Below are 24,404 nucleotides of genomic sequence, written 5' to 3'. Positions count from 1 at the left end.
TTTGACTTGCAAATATTTTTTTAAGAAATGAACCCTGGTTTAGTTCTGTTTAAACAAACAGACTAAGATATGTCAGTGAAATCCCTTTAATCTGCAGAGTAAGTATTTCTTTTTGGTGAGACACCTGATCTTTTCCAAATGTATCTAATTATTAAGCCAAATTCAAAAATATGTTGCTTGCTGAAATGTGTATTTTCCCAAATCACTATAAAATACCATTACTGTACTAAATCACCTGTCACCCTGAAATCTGTATGTGCGTCTTCTGTCTTGTTCTTCAATTTGCTAAATTTGTGATTTTCTATGGTTGACAAGAAGTGTGGGAATTTCTTTCTATCCTACCAATCAAAAGGTATGACTGAGTTACTTAGAATATAGTTCTCTTTTTCTCACCATCCTTATTTTCTCTTGTGTTTATACTTCTTCTCTTATTGACAGTATACTTCATGTCAATTCTTTAACTGTAGATAGGAATTATTTTCTTAATATCTGTGTAGCACTCTTGAGCTGAGACCAGCAATTTTAACTACTTCCCTCTGTTAAGTTCCAGACATGTTGTATATGTGTGCTTTTCCCTACATCCCATTTTTTGTTGGCACATCTGTTCTTACTTGCTTTGTAATGACAATAGCAAGGTAATTCCTCTCTCATAATATTTTGAATTCCTTAATTTCTTCCATTTTGGAATGTTTTCACACTAGGGTGTTCTTTGTCTCCATGACAGTGAAGGGTAGACTAGAACATTGTCCTGAACCTTAGTGTGAGAGACTTTTTTTTTTTCTCCTCTGCTGGGAGAAACATACCAAAATTCTGTCTGTGCAACTGGTATGATATAGTAGATCTCATGATTGTCTTTGTAATTAATTTTCTCCAGGTTGGAAAACAAGCAATCAAACAAAAGCAATATCATCAAAAGTATAGTATCTGTATTTGTAAGTGATGCTAGCACATGCTAAAAAGACATAAATTTTCACTTTTCTGAATGAAAATTCATGACTATCACTTTTTCCCCCCTCTTGCTGTGGTCAGATATGGTTGAAAAAATGTTTTCCAAAAACTGTGTGAGAGCCAAGGCCTTTTCAAATCCTTTTTGACATTTATCAGACCTTTAAAACCTAGACTGTTACTGTCCTTGTGCCCTCCGTGTGTCCTTCACATCTTACAGGGCTTCTGTCCTGAATATGACAAGTTTTTATTGCTGCATTATACAAAAAAAAAAAAAAAAAAAAACAAAAAACAAACAAACAAACAAAAAAAAAGCTGGTGGAGGGAGAGAGGAGAGTTTGAAAAGACAAATTATATGAGCTCCTGTCATTTGTGGAATAGTGCAGCATTTGATACAGAAGGTGCACACACCCCCATTGTCTCCTTGTGCACAAAACACTTCATTGTACAAGCCTCTCTGGCTGGTCATTTGTGGGTCTCTGCACTAAGTATTCCTTTCTTAGCTTTTATCTTTTAAGATGTTAACTGTTTATTCCAGTTTCCAGATATCTCCTTTATATATTTCACCTTTTTTTTGTTTTTTTTTATAGACACAAAGCATAGCCTCACAATCATATTGCCATTCTCTTTCAGCATACAAGGTAGATTCCCTCCAGCCCCACATATGTGATCTGAGCTCCCTGTATAGTCTGTTTCTGTTTTGCTCTTGGCTGTCAGTGGCACTGTATGCAGAGGATCAGGGAGTAATTTTTGCCCTTGTTGCCTTGGGCTGGTGCCTTAGTGAAGTGGCATCTGAGGAAATGGAACAGTAACAGGTGCATGAAATGCCTGAGCAGGCATATGAAGGTCTCACAGATAGTCTTTCACCTCACGTATGTCATCTATTTTCTTTTTTGTTCACCTGTTGTCTAGCAAATGGCAAATGTGTTTTAAGGCCTTCTTCACAAGTTGAATCTTGAAAGCATAATAGGAGGAGCATGAATAGAACTTTTTGTATTTATAGTGAAAAGATGGTCCATTATTTCTTTTATCCAATATGAGAAATATGAGATGCACTTTTAAAGAAACAATGTTTTAAATTTTACCGGGATTTAGAAGGTTATAGTGTTTGTGCTTTGATATTAATTCCTTCCTTTTCAAAACGTTTTTCAGTGTTGTCTCTATATTTCTGAATATATGCTTTAGTGAGCATTTGGTATTTCTTGACAAGTGATTTCAAATACTGTGCTATTCAAACTTGCTGTTAGTAATGCTGCTAGTACCAAAAAGACACCATCCACAGAAATCTTACTGAATGGGAGCTGTGCAACAGAGAGGGCTGAAAAGTGGTGGCTCCCAGCCCAGCTTCATCAATGGTACTAGAAACATGAGGCAAAGGAAGGGAGCGGGATAAACACTGGATGTGGGGAGCTGAGTGCCAGAGTCACTGGAAGCAGCTATTGATTCTAATAGTGCTTTGCCAGCCCCATGAATGCCGGCCTCAGGGGTGGCAGGGCCCGGGAGCTGGAGCTGGGCAGGAAGCTGACGTGAGGCTCCCTGCAGGCTGGCACAGACGGCAGAGCAGTGTCCCAGTGTCCTGTCACCTGTCACTGCTGCGCCCGCAAGCAGCAAAGGGGCTGTGCAGCAGGGCTCTGCCTCGCCTGCGGGTGCTTATGTCTTTCTCTGTCAGAGGAACAATGCTTATATTACCTCTGGGGTGGCTCATTATTTTGGAGATTTTGTGGTGTTGATTCTTTGAGTTACTAAACTGATAGTTATCTGGACTCCTTGATTTTCAGAAGTATTGATGTGAAGGGCCGCTGCCTTTGTCTGTGTCTGAGTACTTTGAGCGCTGAACTCCTGGTGGTTTTGGCTAAACTAATTATGTTTCTAATGGGACACTTAATCTTCAGTCAAAGCTGGCGGAAGTCTCCATTTTGCTGGTCTGTAAATATCTTCTGGGGCTTGTTTTCTTTAATTTCTTAAGTATAATAAATGTGGGGTTTTTTAATTTTATTTTTTTTTAAACTGATTCACTCAAGAATGCTTCCTTGCTCTGTGCAGTTCTTAAATTTGGCTTTATGGGAAGCAAAGCAGGTATTTCAGCTGGTGAGAAAAGGGAGATCCTGTTGAGAAGAAAGCATTGAGCCAAAAAATTTCTAGATGCAAAGTCCCTGCCCTCCTGGAGCTAGTTTTGTTCCTAGTTGTACTACAGACCTGAAGCTATGAGACATCACATAAGGTCTGACAACCTATTTCATGCATCTGGGACAATTAGTAAAAAATGTGCTAGGGAGCACAAGGTCCATGCTGGCTTCTTGCCTTCACAGGTGTTCTGAGATATGTGAGATGCTGTGATTGTAAATAGGGTTCAGAGGAGTGTAGTATCTGCCTTATTCTCACGTGTGCACTGTCCTGCATTTAACAGGCTAAACTGACACTCCACATTTGTACAGCAGAGTGCTCACATGGCTTGTGATAGATCAGATGCCTGTGCACTTCAGCAGAGATGGAAACCAGCATCTGATAGGCAAGTGAATCCACATGCTGCTGAACAGCAGGTCTGCATCCTGGATGAGAATTGCAGACTGGCTCAGGTATCAGGTTGAGGCATTTTCTCATACATAGGCATAATGTATATTGCTGGTGCAATTTATAGTTCCTCAGTTATGGTTTATGTTTTGGGGTAGTACTCTCATTAGATGTGTGTATCTTAGTTACTCTGTGTTTGCTGTCTCTTGTGGCCCTCATTTATTTAAGGAAACTACAGTATTTAGGACTCGTGGATTTCCCATATGATGGTGGTTTTGTTGTTGTCTCATCCTTTTATTCCTGTAACAGGTCTGCATGTGACCAGCAATTTAATGCTTTGTAGGATAATGACAATCTCACTGTCATTAGACTGAAGGTCCTGGAGAAAATACAAGCAGAAAAAAATTTCTGCACATGTTTTGTGCTTTCTTTTTCTGGCACTGGAAAGAGGTTGGTGCAGAGGCATGAGATGGCAACTCTCCCCAGCTGTTTGAGTGAGACTTAGGATACAAATATCTGTTACAGTCACTTGGGAGGTTTGGGCAGATGAGTCAAATCCTCTGCTATTGGAGTGGTGCAAAGATGTGAGGGGGAGATACTTGGGGGGCTCAAGTTTGCTGCAGAAGTGAGCTTGGGCAAGGGGAGAGCTGTGGTGTGGGACAGTTGGCTGAACTGAGCTGGCTTGTTGGAGTCTGAAAATAGCTCAGCTACCAAATAACAAAAACCTAGCCTAAAAGAGGTAAAGAGCTTTCGTGTTGGATGAGAAGCAGATGTGTGTACTTGAGATGCAGATAGAAGAATTGGAATGGAAAGCCCATTAAGAACTCCTTGAATTTAAAAAGAGTGAAATGCTCAATAGGAAAACAGCTAACAGCAGTGAGGAAAAAAATCTGAATCTAATACTCTATGTAGATTTTAAGTTTTTAGGGAGCATGTGCAGCCAGAAAAACTTTTGCTTCTAAAATTGTCAAATGCAGTTCCATATCCCTCTATATATTGAAATATGTAACTCTTTTTGTTAAAAACAAACCAACCCCTCTGTAGGAATAGGGAGGCCAGCAGTAAAATGCGCTTTTTGCATTATGGTAAGTGATATAAAATCTGTATGGAATTTTGTATGGGCAGAATTAAGTTTACTGTTGAACAGTATTCAGGAAATTATGTCTTTCCTGCTTTGGCAACTGTTAGAAGTATTGTTTCTTGAAAAGTTATTATAAATGAAACCTGACATTGTGCAGACTTCTTCTAAAATTGGTAGTTTGTAAGTCACATAAATAACAATATCCCTGTGCTGCAGCAGTGAAATTGATTTTAATAAAATATAAAGATAATTATAAGTTCAGAAAACTGCTTCAATTTTAGTGGATTCTCTGTTAAAAATCAGCTTTTATTTTAATATGTAAGCTTTTGTTGTGTAGGCCATTCTAGAGCTAAAATGTTGAATACAAAACAAGGGCTGAGTTTTCTCTATCCAAGTTTTTGGGTCAACCTTGGTCTGAAAATATTTGTGAGGAAACTTCCTTCCTTGTCCGTGGACACCTGCTGTTCTCTGAGTCACTCATCGACCATGTATCACAATGTTCTTTAGAATAGAGATTCCTGTTCAAGTGATGGCAGCATCTTCAGAAAATGTTGCAGAGGTGAGATCGGTTAAATAATGTAACAAACGTGCTACAGAGGAAAGAAAAGCAATAGGATAGTAGCTTCTGTGGCTGTTGAAAGATGAAAACTTCCACTGCATAACTACATTGCCATGTATGGGCTAGGTTTTGTGTTGTCTGATGTTTTTTTCCTTTGAGCTTCTTTTATTTCTTACCATACTTAAATGTGCATTTTTTAAAAACTTGTGTAATAACTAATTTTTAACAATAAGAGAATACATATAGAAGAATATTGAAGTCCAAGAAGCAATAAAAATGTTCAAGGCAGAATATATTTTTTCCTATTTTTTAATATCTTTTCTCATTACCTGCTGTTTTGGTTCTTTTTATAGGGTTGTCAGATTTTCAGACGACATAGTTTCTTTTTTTATAGTAAGAGATTTCCAGGAAAAAAAAATAAAGTTATTAGTCTCAAATTGCATATATAACTGTAGCATGAGCTTAAGTTCTTAGAGACACTTCATCACTGTGACCCTGAATGAGCATAATGCTTAAACATGCATAATTTTAAGGCATGGATATTAAACTCATTGAAATCCATCATCCACGGCTATTAGAAGTGCTTTGTGTCTTTCACAGAGACACTTGAAAGAAATCCTGGCATTTCACATAGTTTCAAGTAGAGCAGTAAGGATGAATTTTGTGTTTAAAATGTATGAATACTGTTAGCTGGAAAATGTTGCAAAAGTGGTATGGTTACTGTTACAAATCTGTGACTTTATTGTGCTGACTTTTACAGCTTGCCCTTTAACATGCTCAGGCAAAGGCCAGGAAACCCCTAAAGAAATTCAGGAGACTTAGGCTCTGTCCTGAGATCCTGAGACACTGACTTTTTCATTTATGGGTTACTACAGGATGCTTTGCCTAGAGATGCTGTGATGCTACCCAGCCTTCACCATAAACTGTGTATTCCTTCATTTGGTTTTTATACTGAAATTATGGAAATGAGGCTTTGTAAGTTATATAATGATCTTGATTACATTCTGCAGAGGATATTGAACATTATTATAATCAAACTTACTGACTGGAGATCAGGAAAGGTCTGAATGTAAGAGGAAGCCAGGCTCTTATGCAGAAGGTTATACAGCTTCAGGAATATTTGTAAAATTGTGAAACTGTAATTTATTGAAGCAATTTCTTTACTTAATCTGACAATTGATTAGCAACTTTAATTGTTTGTAGGGGCACATAGGGGTTTTGTTTAACATATCCAATAGTGGATTTTATTTAAGTAGCAGCTGATTGGAAAAATTATTTCTTTGGGAGAATCAGTATAGGTACATATAGTTTATGGGTATTTATATTTTGTATTTATAATAGAAAATTCCATGCAAATGATTCAAATCATACTAAAAAGAACAAAACCATAGACACAACCTATAAAGACAATAGAGGGGTAGGCATACCGGGGAGAAGAATACAGAACAAAATACTGTTGTGTTGTGTATATATCCATAATGCTGCTTTGTCTTGAATGCTCTGCACAATTCTAGTTGCCAAGAAAACAGACTTGGGAAAGTTTCACAGAAGGGTAACAAGAAAGGTAGGGAACGGCTTTGTAGACAGAAGTCAGTCAGGAAGACTTCTAGCAATGCCTGAGGGATATTATATTTGGGTCTGTGAAGTTGTCTGCAGTATAGAGATGAACAAGAATTGATTTATCTTCTGGGTGGTTTCAGGCCAACTTGAGAACATATAATTTATACAAGCCCCACTTGTACATTCTTCCTTAAGCAAAATGCAGGATGCTTTGACTTAGAGGGGGTATTTGTTACACTCAGGATGACTTCTCTTTTGTTCTAACAGCTGAATGTTCTAGATACTCTAATTTTTCACTATTTTCATAACAACCCCATTTTCTGCATGGGCTCGTTGTGAATGAACATTGTTGATTTAGTAGACATAGGAAGAGAATCTATCACTTTGATGTTTTTTCAAGAATTTTAAGTTTTGCCACTGTGGTGTGACTCCTGGAACAGCACTACCTTACAGCTGGTTCAGACTGTTCAGAACACCCCTGTAGGAATAACATCATGGTAGCTATTAGCAGGAATGTTTGAAAAATACCATCATAATTGTAATTTCTGTTTACTTCTTGTGTGTTTGAAAAAAAAATATGCCTATGTGTATTTTATTACTTTAAAAATATAGTAATTAAAAAGGCAAATCACATATACTGATTTGTAGATTGTTAATCTCTGCAGCACCAGAGTAGTGCAATGGTTAAGTGTTGGTACAGAAATACAGTTCTATTTTGCACTTCCAGATTCTGCTCATTTCTGTCTTTGTCTTTCAAAGCACAAATTTTCATAACAACGTTTTTACTAATAAAACACAATCAATCAAATACAGTTTAGGCTGCAACCAATTTTTTTTTTCTCTTCTTTTGGGGTCAAAACCCAACAAGTGTTCTGTACTTGCAAAGATGTATTTGATGCTTGATAATTTTAAAATTCTGACTGTGAGGCTTTGACAACTGTATGAGATTTACATTTTCTCAGTAGTTAAAATTTGTATACATTGATGGTTTTTTACAGTGATCTTTTAGCAAGTGGGATGGAACTGCTGGATTTGACAGTACACCCACTGTGTTTTGTTAAGTTTAATTTATGCAGGCTTTAAAATGTTTGGTACAGTCTTTTAAATATTTTGTTCTAGAGAATAGTTAGTTGGATTAAGACATAATAAGAAACAATTCCAGCCATTTTTCTGTGACACCTGTTGTCTGAGATGTGCAGATCAATCTGTTGTCTTGGCTATGAATTTGTAATTTCTTACCAAATTTCTGGTCATCTTGGAAGCAATAAATTTAATTCAAGTTTTTCCTTCTTGGAATTGAAGCCTAATACAGCTGATGATGTAATGAGGAAGATATTTTATGTTTATAAAGATGATTTGTAAAAAAGAGAGCTAATTAGACTAAGTTAAATATCTTAGTGATGCGGTTAAAACTACATAGCAAATTATTTTTCTGAAACTAACATATTGTTTAAAATAGCTGTATTTTATTGATGATGACTTTGAAACTTTACTTTGGAAAAACCATGCATTGAAAATGTAGTTAAGTTTTTCAATACCTTGGAAGTTAAAGCTACCCTAACATTTTAAAAACAGTGCTAGAAACATTACCTGAGTGAGTACTGTAAGACATTTTCTGTTTTTAGTGCTATTAAGTAACATTTTTGAATAGCATTTTTACTATGAGTGATGTAAATGGCCTCTGAAATACACTGTTTTATTCTGTATAAGTCATTTGTCCCATTATGATAACTGTAATCTTTTTCTCTCCTTTTTTATTTTATTTTGCTGCTTGCCTTTTCTAGGAAGTAGAGGTTGGTATGCTTCTTCTGTCTTTTATGATACTGTTGAGCTTTTCATGGATTCCTTATATTTTACTAAATTTAGGTTGTTTCTCCCCCTCCAGGATGATTATTTTCGTACATGGAGTCCGGGTAAACCATTTGATCAAGGTAAGATTCTGCTCCTAGGTACTTGTGTGGGATAAAATTTAAGTAATTATATTTGTGCACTTGTTCTAGAATACTAGCAGAATTCTGTTAATTTGTGTGATTGTCTTCAAATAATTGATTTAAAGAGGACCTGAAATTCAGCCTAATCATCATTTTATGTCTGTGATTTTTTTCAAACATTTATTGATTAGAGAGAGGTGGGAGTGTTCGAAACCTCCAAAGTAGCTTAGTTACCCTTGGTAAAACATGAAGTTTGGCAGGTTTTGTTTTATTTGTATATTGAAGTTAAGAACTCAGGCGTTTTCAGTAGGACATCTGACAAAAAACAGGCATGCAGTCTAATACTTGTCTTTTGCAGTCAAGAAAAAAAACCTAAAGATTTTGAATGTCTCTTTATATCCATTGGATAAAAGATGATCTAGAAAAACAATTTTGGGAGTCTGTCATGCTCAAGTGATCTATCTTGAGGCAAAATGCAGCTGGAGCTTTGGGATTGCTACAGTACAGCAATTTTAGGCTGAGAATACTATGAGCAAATGCAGCAAACATTCCCATTACACATTCCCTCCCCAGGCACTGGAACTTAATATTTACTGTCAATATAATCCCCCTCATGTATTTTGTTGCAAAGTGTATTGCTGCCATTTTAAAACTGCTGAGGATATTGGTACTTTTTTAATTGCTTGAGAAATGATTTTAAGGATTCCCACAAAATGCTTCAGGGACTTTGTCTTGTCTGGTAGTACCAGTGGCATAAATGCAATGAAGAAACAGTGCAGGGGCTCATAGACAAGAGACCAAGATAAAAATGTGTTGTGAAGATAGTGTTTATTCAGTTTCAAGAACTTCCTCCACAATGGATACTTACTTGCTGTAATTAAAAAAAAAAATGTGGTTCAAGGAACTGGTAACTGTGCATATTTATAAAAACAATTAATGTCTTTCATATAAGCCTTGCAGTCCCTAAAGGGCTCTGTGTGAAAGCTGGTGAGAAGGGACATTTTACAAGGACATGTGATAGGAAAAGACGTAATAGCTTTAAGCAGGAAAAAGGTTTAAATTAGACACTAGGAAGAAATTCCTTACTATAAGATGGGATGAGGCACTGGAACAGGTTGCCCAGAGAGACTGTGGACTTCCCATCCCTGAAGGTGTTCAAGACCAGGCTGGATGGGGCTCTGAGTAACACGGTCTAGTGGAAGCTTCACTGCCAGCAGTGAACAGGGGCACTGGAACTAGATGATATTTAAGATCCCTTCCAAGATTAACTATTTCATGATTCTATGAATAGTGTTTTAATTCATTCTTCCTCATTTCAGCACATTTTGAAAGGCCTTCATATGTTAATGTGTTAAAGTATGTCGAAATTGCTCATGTAGACAGATCTGTGTAATTCTATTTGTGTTAATAAGAGCTTCAAGTACACTAGGAGGGTAACCCTTACTATGAAAATGTATAATGGTATTTATTCCTGGGCTGCAAAATCTATTTTTAAAGATAGAAAAATACTGTGATTTGCATTGCAGTCCACCAACACAATTTCTTAAAGCAACATCTGGCATTTGTTTGAAAAAGAGGACTTAGTCAAATTGAACTGTTGTTTGCTTCTATCTTTATAAGATAGAAAAAACATATTTAAATGTTCTGACTGTATATTTTATATGTGTGCATATATGTATACACCCCTAAATGTTTTTGTTTTTCTGTAAATACTGCAATTGTTAATAAACAGTTATGTGGGGCACATATTACTGTTGGAATAAATCTGAGTGTTCTGCTAACATATTTAGTTACTGCTAAAAGGCAGGTTTTGCTCTTTCAGTAGTTTTATAAAACAAGTAGAATGTTTTGTGTTTAGGACTAAAGTTAACTACTTTTAGTAGCTTTATCAACGTTTTATCAATGCTTACTCAAGTTAACCTCCCCATACACATACAGTATTTTCTGACACATTTTCTTCATGCACCACTTTTACATCAGATGAAAATATACAGAATACTTCTGGTACATTTTATTTTTAGACTACAGATGTTAGCAGAGCTTGGAGGGTGTAACTATTGAATGAAATTGCATACACAAAGACACTGGTGTAATTTGGTGAAGTGGAAAGGATGTTTTCCTTTGCTCAATGGAAGTACCTTGGAGGAAAAGTGGAGTATATTCATGTAATTGAAAAAATGCAGCATGACATTTGCTGTGGAGGTTGAATACCCTGAAGGTATGGTGGGTTCATAGATGTATTTATGAAATTTCTTGTAGACCATTCCACTGAATTATTTTTGGCTTTTGTAGTATCAGGTTATATTAGATGTCTGTTTACAGCAGAAATTTTGTAGATACTGTTATACAACAAAACCAGATTTTGAAACTATTCTACTTATATTAGTTTAATGTTTGCCTTTTAGCTCTGTGTATTTCATCCACCTAGTTCTGTAATAATTTGGGTAACTAAGGATATCCAAATATATGCAAACACATCTCTATAATTTGCAAATACATTTCTGTACTGTGAACTGAAATAATTTAGAGTCATATTCAAGAAAATAATTTGATTCACTCATTTGCAAGCCCTAGGAAGTCATAAGGGAGTTTAATGAAGATCCATTAGTTGAAGACTGAAAACAGTCGTGTAGAATTAACTTTGCTGCATTTGATATGTGCTCTCATGATCTAGATTTTGCAGTAGAACTATTGATGTTTTTAAACTAGAAATATACATCCATCACTTTCAAGATAAGCTGCAGGGTTTTGCAATTAAAATGTATCACATAGTACTTTAAAATGTTGTCTCAGATAAAGAAATAATGGTGTCTTTTTAAGAGGACACTGTGCATTTCAAAAAGAGCAGAACTGAAAAGCTTTTTAAAATATTTCATGCTTATTTACTAGTAAGACTAAGCTATATTTGATCTGGTGAACAGTTTCCAGTTTCAGGTGTTTAGGTATGTTTAGGAATTCTGCTCACTAATGAAGCACACTAAATCCTATGTTAACAGATTCCCACTGCTTTATGATACTAGCAGCTGGCCCTTGTCTGGAAAGATCTCTTGTAGATGTCCGAGGAACACTTTCATGGTGCTTTTTCTTAATTATCTGATGCTGTGTTTAGATGATTCTTTTATTAATTTTCTTTTATTATTTCTCTTTTATAAATTTATCTATTGTGGTAACATCACAAAAGTGCCTTGTTCTGCACAATTCACAGACTTGGCTCCTAGCTGAGGTTCACTGGATAATACACATCTGCTTCTCTGGTTACGGCTTGCAAATTGTTTCAGTATTTATTTCTGTGGGGTCATCAAATGGATTCTAAATTTTTTAGCTATTTTTAAAAGAGTCTGTAAAAAGGATTTTTATTGAGGCTACACTGAGCCCATAATAAGAGGTTTTGCTTGCCTTCAGTAGCAGTCTAAGCCTGTATTTCCTGCTGTCTTTTCATCTTTGCTTTATGCCCTGATGTTAGGTCTAGAGCCACCATATCAAGGATTATTGTAAGATAAAGTAAGAAGTGTTTTTTGTTTTTTTTTTTTTTTTTTTTTTTGGTTTTTTTTTTTTTTGTTTTGTTTTTTTTATTTTTTTTTTTGTTTGTTTGTTTTTTTGTTTTTAACACGGCCAAATCCGGGATGCAGGCGTCAGGAAAGTGGAAATGTGATGCAGGTGTCGGAAAAGTGGAGAAGTGATGGTGGCTGTCCAGAGGTACAACACCAGAGCTTCTCGAGCTGGCAGCGTGCTGAGAAAAGGGTGTATGGAACTGTTTCTTTGCAGTTACAAACCTGCTAAAATTTAGTCCTGCAAAACTCTCACTTTAGAAGTTCAGCTTCTCTCTACTGTGCTGGCATGTCCCAGATAATGGCCAAGTCCATGAGCATTGCATATCTAAAAATACTTTGGTGTGTACTGGGACTGCTTCTTCTTTACAGGCTCACTTAAAGGCCTTTGCTTATATTTGCTACTGAAATTTAATATGAAGGCATGTCAAGCAGCTAACAGAGGTAGGTATTAAGAAGATGAAATTTGGAAAAAACATTACAATTTAATGTTGAGGGAAAAAGAAATAGTTTAATAAATCCCTTTAAAAGAATTAAACAGTAAGCAAAGACTAAAGAAGAAAAAAGAGCTGTACATAGTTTTACTTGAATAGAAGAACAAAACCTGAAATACTAGAAGTTGCCTTTTTGACCTGTTTAACATCTTGCATTTAAAAACATCTTAATCTTTAAAATTACAAATGTAAAGAATGTTAAGAAGTACTCTTTACAGAATTTATTTTATGTGGAGGTTGTCATTCAATTTTACCACAATTTTTCAATTTTCTGGTCATTTTTGTCATTCCAGTCTTCTTCAAAATGCAGATATGTTTATATTTCTGATGTAATAGATACTTCATATGAATAGTCTACTGGATTCTGGTTTAGTTGGTTTAAAAAAATTTAAAAGCTGAAGTTGATTACAGTAAAATGAAATTGATTAAAATTCCCTATGTAACTTAAGAATACATAATGAAATACAAGAAATTAGAGTTCTCCAAGAGACAAAAATAGAGTCATTAAGGTTGGAAAAGACCTGTGAGTTCATCGAGTCTAACCTTTAAGCCAGCCCTTCCAAACCCACTGCTAAACCATGTTGCTGAGTGCCACATCTGCACATCTTTTAACCACATCCAGGGACAGTGCTACTTCCAATGCTTGGCAACCCTTTTTGAGGGGAAAAAACTTTTTCCTGCTATCCAATCTAAAATTTCCCTGGTGCAACTTGAGGCTGTTTCCTTTTTTGTCCTATCACTCATTAGCTGGGAGAAAAGACCAACTCCCACCTCAATGGACTCTCCTTTCATGGAGTTGGAAAGGGTGATAACGTCTCCCCTGAGCTTCCTTTTCTCCAGGCTAAACAACCCAGCTCCTTCCGATGTTTCTCATCAGATCAGTGATCCAGGCCTTTCCCCAGCTCTGTTGCCCTTCTCTGGACATGCTCTAGCACCTCAGTGTAGAGAGTGCCCAAAACTAAACCCAGGATTCGAGGTGTGGCTTCACCAGCACTGCATTTTATAGCATGTTGTTTTGCAGGAATAATCACCTTGGCAAGTGAGACAATAGGTGGGAGAATTTTCAGGAAGGTGCATTTCTGCTCTTACAGGTCTGCAAGTGTTTCTTTGCCCTTGTTGCCCTATCCGAAGAGCCCAGATGTCAATTCTAACACAGCCAGCATGTCTCTAAATTATGATTTAGTGTGTTTAGGAAAGGATAATAAAATGCTTAACTGTTTGCTGGTAATATATCACTATTGTGAATGTTCAAGTAGTCTTAAGGTGTTCTTTCTTTTCTGCCAAATCAAGAAAGTGAACATTTCAATATAAAAATAAAAAACAAAAGTGCTCTAATAAAGCTGTTGAAAACTTAAAAACTATGCCAGAGAAGTGTGTACTTGCATTTCTCTTTGTCTTAGTGGGTTTGGATATCTTTGCAGAATATTTGAGAGTTCCTTATTATATATAGACGAAGCTCAATATAATTGTCCTAATTTTGTTGTCACTTACACCAGTCTGGGCCCAAAATAGCTATGTTTTTCAACGATTTAAACAAACAGGATCATTTCTGAATTGTCACAGATAATGATAAGGGAGGCATTTGACTCTGTGTGGAATTTCTCATTTACATCTCTTTTTGAGCTATGTGCAACCTATTCTCTTGCAAACTTTCAAGTAATACCCAAAAGACAAAACATAAAAAAATGGGAAGGTTTTTGAAGCAGAGGTCATAGATATTACTGAGGGGGAGATTTTCTTATAATTTAGTCACTGCACAAATGGCTTAAAAAGTGTGACTTAGTGAAGATGATTGTTTTAAAGGGAGTGGAGAAAGAATGAGTGAAGTATTTGAAATTTTGAAAAATAGATCAAGCTTTAGTGGGTTCATTCCAGAGGAAGAACATAAGCTGACAGATTCAATTTTACTTTTTTAGCACTTATTTTAACTTATATTATCAGTACCTAGAATACCATGTTATGAATCAGTGTAATGGCATTTTCATGTCCATTTTAGAAAAACTTTATTTGCAGCAGTGAGCAAAATAGAAATACGCAGTACTTTGTGTCAGATGGTTGTAAATTGGTATTGGATGTTTATTTGTGTATCAGAATTTTTGTGTGGCATAACTACAACCATTGCAGGGCAGCTAGAAACCCACTGCTGATGTCCCAGAGGTTACTAATATAGAACATTAGGAACAGTGGTGGTTTTTACAGAAGCCTGATAGAGACTTTACTCAATTGTCCTTGAGTCATCAGTATGGAGAGTTCTGAGCACTTGTGAGAGGAGAATTTCCTGTGTAGAAATTACCTCCATACACACAGCCACCTTAATTATTGAAGCACTTGCTCATGAGTTAGACACCAGACTACACAACCAGTGATGTTCAGGGATTTGAATCTAAACTTTTAATTACATCTTTGACCACCTACAGAAAAACCTCTATTCTAGCCTTCTTGCTGAAGCTGTAGATTCATGTGTCCAGATGGAACTAGTGTTCAGGAAGATTCCTCTTGTGAACATCCAGCTGTAGTTAGCCATTCTGCTTTTCATGCTATGTAGTGAATTTTACATGGCAAATACAGTCTCTGGGAAAAGAAACAAATATTTGAAGTTCTTCTTTTTCAGAACATTCTCATCAAGTTACTGAGGTAGGCTACTTCTTGTTTATTCTCTCTTTTTTATATAAATTTCAGCTTTCTAGCAGCAAAGAGATTCATTTGTATGTTGAAGTTAAAAGGTGTTGATTCTCAGTGGATGTGTTGTATAGTAAGATGGGCTTCTCTTGTTATGAATCCACAGCAGTGTGGATTCAAACCACCTGTGACTGAGGAGGGTCTGTATGCGCACACGCAAATTTTGAATGCTGATCAATGTACAATTTAGGCAAAAGATAACCATTACCACTATTCATTTTAATGAAACATTTATCTGAGCTGTGTTAGCTGATAATAGCAACAGAGTGTTTATGTGATCTGCCTTGCTCTCCTCCCTACTGTTACTGGAAATTGTGGTGCTGGGGACCCACAACACTTGTCAGTGAGAAATCCTGCTATAGCAGGTGAGAAATTCTCCATCTTTCAAAATGGAGAAGTGAAGATATTCACGGTCTTCAGGTACCTTCAGGAATTGTGTGATTTATCAAAGGAGGCAAATGAGTCATTCCCTTCTATGGTTCTGTCTGCCTTGCGTTATAACCTAGGCATTTGACCTGATTGTTAATATTTTACCCAAAAGTTTTAGATAATTTAAATGTTTTTTCTCCCCGCATTGTCAAATATGAAAACTTTGCAAAGAAGTCAAGACTTGCCTTTTAAAGTAGTGGGGTGCACAAAACATATCTGAAGTTTTGGTAAACGGAAACAAAATATGTAGTTGCTTCTTATTTTGCCCATCAGAAATGAATCAGAACACTGGAGGAAAAAAATAGACTGTAAGTCTGAAAACTTTGTCCTTAACCTTTTTTCACCTTTCATTTTGCTTGGGAGTGGAAAGAAAGGAGCATGTTAGAATGCTCTCAAAAGATTGTGGAATAATGATAATTTGCTCTGGTTTCTACTGAAGTGCTGCCATTGAGAATATTCTTATGTTATGGCTTGCTAGTCTTTATTTCCTATTATATTCCCTATAAAAGTGGTGTTCTGAATAATGTCAGTTTTTGGGAGTGCCAGCTGTAAATTAGCTTACAGAAGGGGTGATGGGAAGCTTTTTTAATTGCTTTCTCAAATTTGAATTATAAATAAATCTATTAGTAATAATTGAATAAAGTTTTTAAATATTAATTGCTTCCTTACCATGTAAGATAAACAAATCCATACTAATCTATAAAAGTCAGCAGAAGTTCCTAATGTCATAGTGACTTATCATTTACAGTGTAAGTTCTTAGAGAAATAGTAGATGTTAAAAAACATTTTGGAATTTTGCTTTTTGTAACAGTGATATTTTTCTGCTCGTTGAAATTTAGGTAACATGACATTTCATGTTACTGTAACCAGATACATGGACAAATGTAAAGTAGGGATGCAGACATATAACCTATAGCAAGTACACTTTTCTGAATATTGGAAGCTGTGTAAAGTGAACATTATTGAGTTGTTAAAGCTCATATCAGACCTGCATCTTTAGAAGCTGGTTGTGTGTGACATTGTAGGAAGTCAGCTGATACAGTATTAGAGGAGATTTCTGTCAAGACTTGCATAAACATATTTCTTATGTCTAGACTTCACTCTCTATATTGGAAACCTTTACCTGTTTTCAGTAGCAGTGTAACTGTGCTGTACAACTATGTTTTCACTTCAATTGTGGGGGGGCAGAAGCCTCTAATTTTCATAAATATGGTGATATTTTAGTAAATGTTGATTGGATAAAAATTGAAGAAGTAAAGACTTAGTGCCATGTATTTCTTGATATAAATGAGTTACATGCTTAGCAGGAAACTCAGGAAACTGATACTTTTCCTGAAATAAATTTATGCATTTTCATAGTACTTTAAGATATTTAGGATGATGTCTTGTAGAGACCAGACACATAGTCAGACGTGTCCCTGCATTGTAAGGGGAATACAGTTCCTCCCCAGCATGAAAATTTTTGGGCCCTGGTTTTGAAAACTGTTTTTCTTGTGGTTTAGCCTTTATTTCCCATGAAATTATTAATTTGTCAGTTCCTAGTATCAAATAAGACGGGCTCAAGAGAAAGGCAAGCCATTTCCATGCTTTTGTGTATATCTTGTTTTTTTAGTCCTTTCAAAGCTGGCAAAATTAGTAATGCAATCTGATGTGGATGCTATGTACTTTATAGTGTAGGATTGACTAGAGCACCTGGTGTTCAGAGAGAAAAAAGAGGAAGACTTGTAGTGGTTTTCATGGTTTCTAGCAAAATTTCTTTCTGTGTTCTTTCTTGTTTTATCCTCTGGCATGTTGTTAGTCCAGAAAGACATTTACCCTTCAGTTAGTTCAATTTTTTACATTCCAAAAATCTGCGCTTTTTTATCAGTTGTGTTTGCTTTTTTATCAGTTATCAGCTCTGTTGCTGTTTTAGAAAAAAATGTTTCCAAGGATGCACATTCTTTTTTGACTTCTCCATCAGTAACACTTGGTTCAGTAACTAAGAAAGTTTCATGAAAAAGTGAAAAGGGAAAAGGGAGGTCGTGTGTCACACATAAGGCGAGGGAAAAACACTTTACAGGGAACTTATAGCTGACAGAGAACAAGTTCAGCAGGTCATGGAGTGATGATGTGAGTTAGTGTCAGTGGCAAGACTGTGAGTGCTGGACATGCTTTTGGATATAGAAATGATCCTGTGATTTTGATGCCTGTGGCTCTGCTGGCTTGCTCACCTTGTTAGTGAGTCTGTATCTCATCTGAGGTGATCCAGGGTTACATACAGGGTGTGATAGCCACTGAGTCAGCAAATAGCAAAAGATGATATTACTTATATCAGTAAATACTGAAAGTCCTTTTTTCCATTTGATACCCATCTTCATGTTGACATAAAGACAAAGTGGGAAATTACCATCTCTTGTTTGTTAAGTTGGGTTCTGCCTGTAGTGTTTTGCCAAAATGTAACATATTGCCGAAACCATGTTTTATGGCTAGCTGAATTTGATGGAATTGTTCAAAAATACCTTCACAGTCCCAAGAATTTTAGAAATGAAGTAACCATTTCAGTGGGAATGGTTACATGATCTCTGCTGTTCATCTTTTTTCTGGAATCTGTTTCCTACTTGATATTAAACTCAGCCTCCTTATATTCCAGATTTCTGTTACCCATGTTGTTTTATTTTTTTCTTTTTTTTATTTCATTAACCTATTCTATTTAACAGAAGAGTTATCTGAAGATAGGCAATATTCCAGTATTGCTACCTTAGTGTCTCCATCAAGGAACATTCTGGGAAGAGGCACTAGGGCCAGTAGCTTAAATGATTACTAGTGGCTGGCATTACATCCTGCCTGACTTCAAGCAGAGAAAATATTTGAAATGGAATCTAAAATCCAAAGTAAATTGGAGAAGGATATGCTGTCCTTAATTTTCACTCCAATTCTCTAACCCTAGTTCAGTCATTTTTTTTGGCTGCAGTTGCTTCCCATTTGTATAGAATTGTTGTAATCAGACTTATTCTGGATTGTGTGTGGTGGTTTTATGGCTAGTTTGCCATAGAAATAAAAATGTGTGGAAGAAGAATACTTTTCATATGGGTTTTGCGGCAGTTAACAAAATACTTCCTTTTTGTCTGCATTGAATTATTATTATACCAATGATTCCATCACTTTACTGCTTTGATGATAGTATGATCTATTTGTTTTTGCACAGCTGAATGTATTATTAAAAAAAACCTGAAAAAGTCACTGCTCAGACTATATTTAATCACACTTAGCACTACAACATCATGCATCAAAACTGCAACTAATGATCAGCTCGGTTCTTGTTTTTTGGGTACGTGCATGGTTAGGAGGCTTAAGTTAATATCCTCTGTCAGGTCACGTAGAGATGTGGTTAAAAGATTACTTTTGATTGTGAAGAACAGAAGAAACATAAATTATCTTTTAGAAAATGTATATACAAATGTATGCTGTCTGGCACATGGTGTGATTGTTGGGAATGTCCTGTGCAGGGCCAAGAGTTGGACTTGTTGATTCTCGTGGGTCCCTTCCAACTCAGAATATTCTGTGATGCTGTGCTATTTTATAAGCAGATGCAAGAGATGGGGAAAGAGCATTTCTGAATACTGCACAGTAATATGCTAATGTGAAGAAGAACACAGGAAAACTGAATTCCAGTTGTTCACAGCTTTCTTGATTAAAACAAGGATACCAGTAGGGGTGAAAAAACCAGTTTTGGAATAGTTAGATTACTTGAAAGGACAAAATGAAGGTCGGAGAAGGGAGAAATTGATTGTCTCTTGAGATAGCTTAAATTGCCAGATGCTTTTCTATATTATAGCCATGTAGACGTGAAAGAAAGTTGCGAGTTTAGTGGTGAGCAACAAACAGCATTATTTGGCTCTTCCAGTATTATAGTCAGAAATCACTGTTCTTAGTTGGATTTGTACTTCAAAAATGAGTAGGGATTATGACTAAAGGACCAGCTAAAAAAATGAAGCAGAAATAGAAACCTGGAAATAGGTAGAATTTATGTTTAAAGATGGAGTCACACAAATCACTCACCTGCATATTTTAGTTTACTTTTTCTTTTACTGAAATGTCATCTGAGTAATAACCTCTTAGTAAATTCAGTGTCGTTCATCACTTAATGTTGAGTAGGAGGAACCCAGTTGTGTCATAGTAAACACTTAAGGGAAACTGCTTTCAAGGTGGCAATATCATTATTTGGGGATTGCAGTCAGAGAGTGGCAGTTGTTAAAAGGGTATAGCAGGGAGTACTTACCTACACAACAGCTGTATTTCTTTCTGGCTCCTTTCAATCCAGCAGCATACAAGCAGCAGGCCAACCCCCTCCACATACTGGGTGGGTGTTATGTGTGGTGTTTCTGTAACTGTTAACAACTTTCTAAAACTGTTTTCAGCTTTAGATCCGGCTAAAGATCCATGTTTGAAGATGAAATGTAGTCGCCATAAAGTCTGTGTTGCACAGGATCAACAAACTGCAGTTTGCATTAGTCATCGAAGGCTTACGCACAGGTAAATACTTTAAAAGTTAATCCTGTAGACATTTTTGTAGTGTTCATGACTTGTAAACCATAAATCCATTTTAATTAGTTTAATTGCTTAACAAGATGTGAGCAGAGTAGAAGTGGATTTTAGAAGTCATTATGTATACATAATTTGATTATAATGTTTACTACTTGATTCCTTTTGGCTAGAATATTAAAAAAGTATACATATTTAAGTATTGCAAGCTGCTGGTAAAAATGCATTTAGGGAAATACCCACTGTGCCAGTACTAAATGAATAAAAATATTGTGATAGTATCCTACTGCTGTACATTACTTTGACATCATTTCTTCCTATTATAAGCTAGAGAACTCAAAACTGCCTGCTGAAATGTAGATAACAGGCTGATACACAGTGTAAGTTTTTTGACATTAGTGGGAGATTTTTTCTCTCTTCTTTTTCTCTTCTGTGCATTGTGATTTTCTTTGCATGCTGGACTGGTTAAATGTGAGGAGAAAATATATAGCAAATTCATGTGTTTTTATGGCTTTGTCTGAGGCAGAAATATGAATATGTAGGACCTGAACCATTCACTTAGTTGACTGTTGTGTGCTAAGAAGGTGGAGTCAAATTACATTTTCAACTTGACATTGTTCTTTTTTTGCACACTTCATTGTGGGAAACAGGACACAGTAGAATGGCTAAATTTCAATAAATTGATTTAAATAAGTGTCTGTTAAAGTGCTTTGCTTAGTAGGGGCTGTAAAGAGCTGAGGAAAATAAGACTTCCTTGTGTGTTGGAAGAGGATCATTTCAAGTACAGTTTTATGAATGATACAAGGAATGTTCTTCTGAGTGTCTAGTTATGTTAAATACATCCATCTGGAGCTTTTCAAACAAGAAAGATAGTACATAGTGAAAGGAAAAGTTTAAACTGTTCTCGATCTGCAGCTGTACTTAATTAACAAAAAAACCAGTATTTGTGGAGTTACACTATTTATATTAAACAATCTCAGTGTAGAGCTAGACATTTTAGTTTGGTAAGGTGCTATATATGGTGCAAGAATTATTATCAAAGGCAGGTAGCCTGCTTTCAGCTTCCTGTGAAGTGTTGGGAATACATGAGTGTTAACCGTGAAGAAACTATACAATAATTCAAAATTTCTGAGGTATTACATGTCATGGAAAACAATGCAAATAATGACATTTTCTAGTTAAGTATACATGCAGTAGTTGACAACTGAACTCTTTTAGATTAGATGAAGATGACTACTCTTGAATTAAGAAACTTTTTGACATCAGCCTTCATCCCTGTATTATTCCTCCCACAGTTCTTAGTACTCTTTTAGAAAGGTAATATTTTAAAAGACAAAACTTGCCTGAATATAATGCAGTCAATAATGGGAAACTTTAGAATGGCAGAAACGTGATGATTGTAAAAGCACTCTAAATCTAGTTTTGCAAGGTAGATGAAGCAATTTTTTACCTATCTGTGCTGAGCCAGGGCAGGGTTTTCCCAAGCTTAGATCTCCCTGTTCCCCCAGATTACCACATACAAGGAGAAATAATTTGCTTTCTTTCTAAAAAGGCTTTTTTTCTTGCAGTTTCTGACCTTTTCGTAACATGGTGTGTTTAAAGTATGAGTATTATAAACACAAGGAGACATGTCTGCTGAGTCTCTTTACCACGACTGATTTTCTTTGCCCAACATGTTGTTCCTTCAGTTGTATGTACAGTTGGCATACTGGTTATCACTAGGGCCATCTGTTTCTCAGATTTCCCAAAGGACTAGTGCACTCTGCATGAATCTTGGTAAAAATTAGATGAGAAAGCATAACTTGACAGTTGATAATATAACCCATCTACCAGTATCCATTTCTAAGATATCATTTGTCTGTAATCTCTTGTGAATAAACATTTACAAAATTTTCATCCCAGTAGTCCTTCCTTTTTGCTTAGTTTGTGTGTGTGCACATGTGGTGTCCTTCTAGGATTGGGTAATATGAATAATTAAAAAAAGGTAGTTGGGGATGTTTTCTGGATAAAATAGTTGAGACCTTTTTCATGAATTATTGGGAGCTCTTCATAAAGAACTTGCCCATAGATTTTAATTTGGACATATTTGCTGTATAGATCCATAGAAGTTCCAGAGATTTTTCCCAAGACTCTTGCACGGGAAAAGTATTTTAAAGTATGTGAATTGATACAGTGGCAAAGATAATCCCCAAGAGACTGTCAGGGAAGAGGAGACTTTGCAGACTTCCAAGATAAATAAAATGTTTATGGGCACCTTTGGACTACCCGCAGGGAAAGAGGCATGAAATACAGTTACAGCTGAGTAGATTTTTCTGTAGTGTCATCAAGTTGAAATGCTCTGATTTATAGTTGAATTCTCTATTACTAGAAGCAGCATTCCCAAGCAGCCCTATTACCTAGTTCATAAATTTCTGTTTATAAATTCTGTTACTTTCTTTAGGTAATAGCATAGAGAAGTTGCTAATCAGTGAAGACTGATAATTGTATCAAATGGAGGACTCAGTTTGGTAATTTCTTTTGTTGTTTGTAAGAAACTAACTTTCAGAAAAAAACACATAGGCATAGACATTGTTGTTCAGTCTGTGCTGTCCTGGGTGTTCTTCTCTGTATAGTGCAATCTCCAAACATTGCAGCCCAGTTTGGATGACTGAGGGCCCCTCAGCACCACACAGTGAGGCATGGGTGGATATCCCAGCCACCTGCAAGGCTGGTAGGGAGGGACCTGATATGACAAGGTCCCAACAGGTTTAATTAATGTGACAGCACACTTTAGTGATGATTCTGCCTGTGCTTTCAGAAGTGTTAAAATTTCTTTTAGACTGGGGATCTCAGCACTGTGATCTTACTGCAGTGTGCTTGCATTTGTATGGTTTCAAAACCAGCTACTGTGTCTCACTGTCCTTTTCATGGAGTTGTGGGTCAGTCAAGCCTATGGTTTTGCTCTTTCCTCAGTTTCCATGGCAGCTGAGGGAGATCATGATCCTCCCTCAGTCTCCTCTCATGGCTCATTTCCCTTTCTGGTAGACTGCCAAGATGGCAAGTCCTCTGCTAGCACACTCCTGCAGGGCCACAGCACAAGAGCTTCCTTTATGTGCTGTCCTGGAAAGACTGAATAGCATTTGACAAAAAGATGAAATAGGTGTTGTAGATCATTGGTCATGAGAACAGTTGGAAATATCAGGACTTTGAAAACACAGGGATATGCTTAAAGGAGCAAGATTTTTGTTGGTAGCAGGTAACAGCATTTGCATCTCTGCTGGCTTTAACTGTCTTGGAAATTGTGTTCTGTGTGCTACACACTTAGCTCTCTGCTGTGAAAGAAAGATTACTTGAGGGGAAAATATGCAGGATATGTATATAAATGTTGTTCACATTAATCCCATGTGGATTGCTGTAGAAAAGGAGTATCTGCCAGCACTACAATGCATCATAAACAGGTAATTCAAACTATGATGTAAAAGAGAATTTCCATTGATTTTTTTGAAATTTGGGAATTTGTCATTAACTTTTCATTTTGGCTGAATGGTGTTTTGTCATCCTGTTGCGCTTTCCAGTTTATCTTTGTTGGGTAAGTAAAAGGGCTTTATGGGGAAAAAAGTCTGTAAAGGGTCTTTATATGAAATAATGAAATGCTTCGGAGTATGCCTTATTCCATTACAAACACAACTTGCAGAATATTAAATACAGTATTGGTTATATTGGGATGTATTGATGTGAGTGTTACGGTGGCAGGCAGGATATTCACACTGGGAGAAATCAGCTACTCATTTTAGTTTCCAATCTCTTCACTCTCAGGAGATTTAGCTATTTGCATCTGCAGTACTAAGAATCTCTGGCAACTGTGAGTTCACCCCAGTGAGCTTGAGGAAGAGGAAAGAAGTTATGTGAGTGCTCTGCCAGAAGACATTTGGACAGGAATAAAAAGGATGAGTCAGAGGAGAGGGCTGTAGGTGGTAATGGACATTTCCTAATGCCCTCAATGGTATGTGTGCTTTTTGTGTATTTAGCACAGCAGGTGGTGGAGATAAATCCTACAATCTCCATGTACTTCTTGTTGCCACTTTGAGTGAGGAAAGAAAGGATATGTGCTGACACCACAACATGCAGGAGCTCATTAAGGCCATGCAAGCTGGTAACTAACCAGGC

General features: G+C 36.3%; 1 protein-coding gene across 1 annotated transcript in view; it reads left to right on the top strand.

Moving 5' to 3' along the window:
- Positions 1-24,404, top strand: part of SPOCK3 (SPARC (osteonectin), cwcv and kazal like domains proteoglycan 3) — a 157,895-nt gene that overhangs the window by 52,591 nt on the left and 80,900 nt on the right. The window contains exons 2-3 of the mRNA XM_041427939.1: positions 8,542-8,587; positions 20,135-20,249. Coding sequence (XP_041283873.1) covers positions 20,167-20,249 — 83 coding nt within the window. The 5' untranslated portion in view covers positions 8,542-8,587; positions 20,135-20,166. The remainder of the gene's footprint in view (positions 1-8,541; positions 8,588-20,134; positions 20,250-24,404) is intronic.

This window comes from Onychostruthus taczanowskii, unplaced genomic scaffold (genome assembly GCF_017590055.1).
Source record: "Onychostruthus taczanowskii isolate IOZ18803 unplaced genomic scaffold, ASM1759005v1 scaffold12, whole genome shotgun sequence".
Classification (NCBI taxonomy): Eukaryota; Metazoa; Chordata; class Aves; order Passeriformes; family Passeridae; genus Onychostruthus; species Onychostruthus taczanowskii.
The sequence above is the reverse complement of the archived record's forward strand: the minus strand, read 5'-3'. Positions and strand labels throughout refer to the sequence as shown.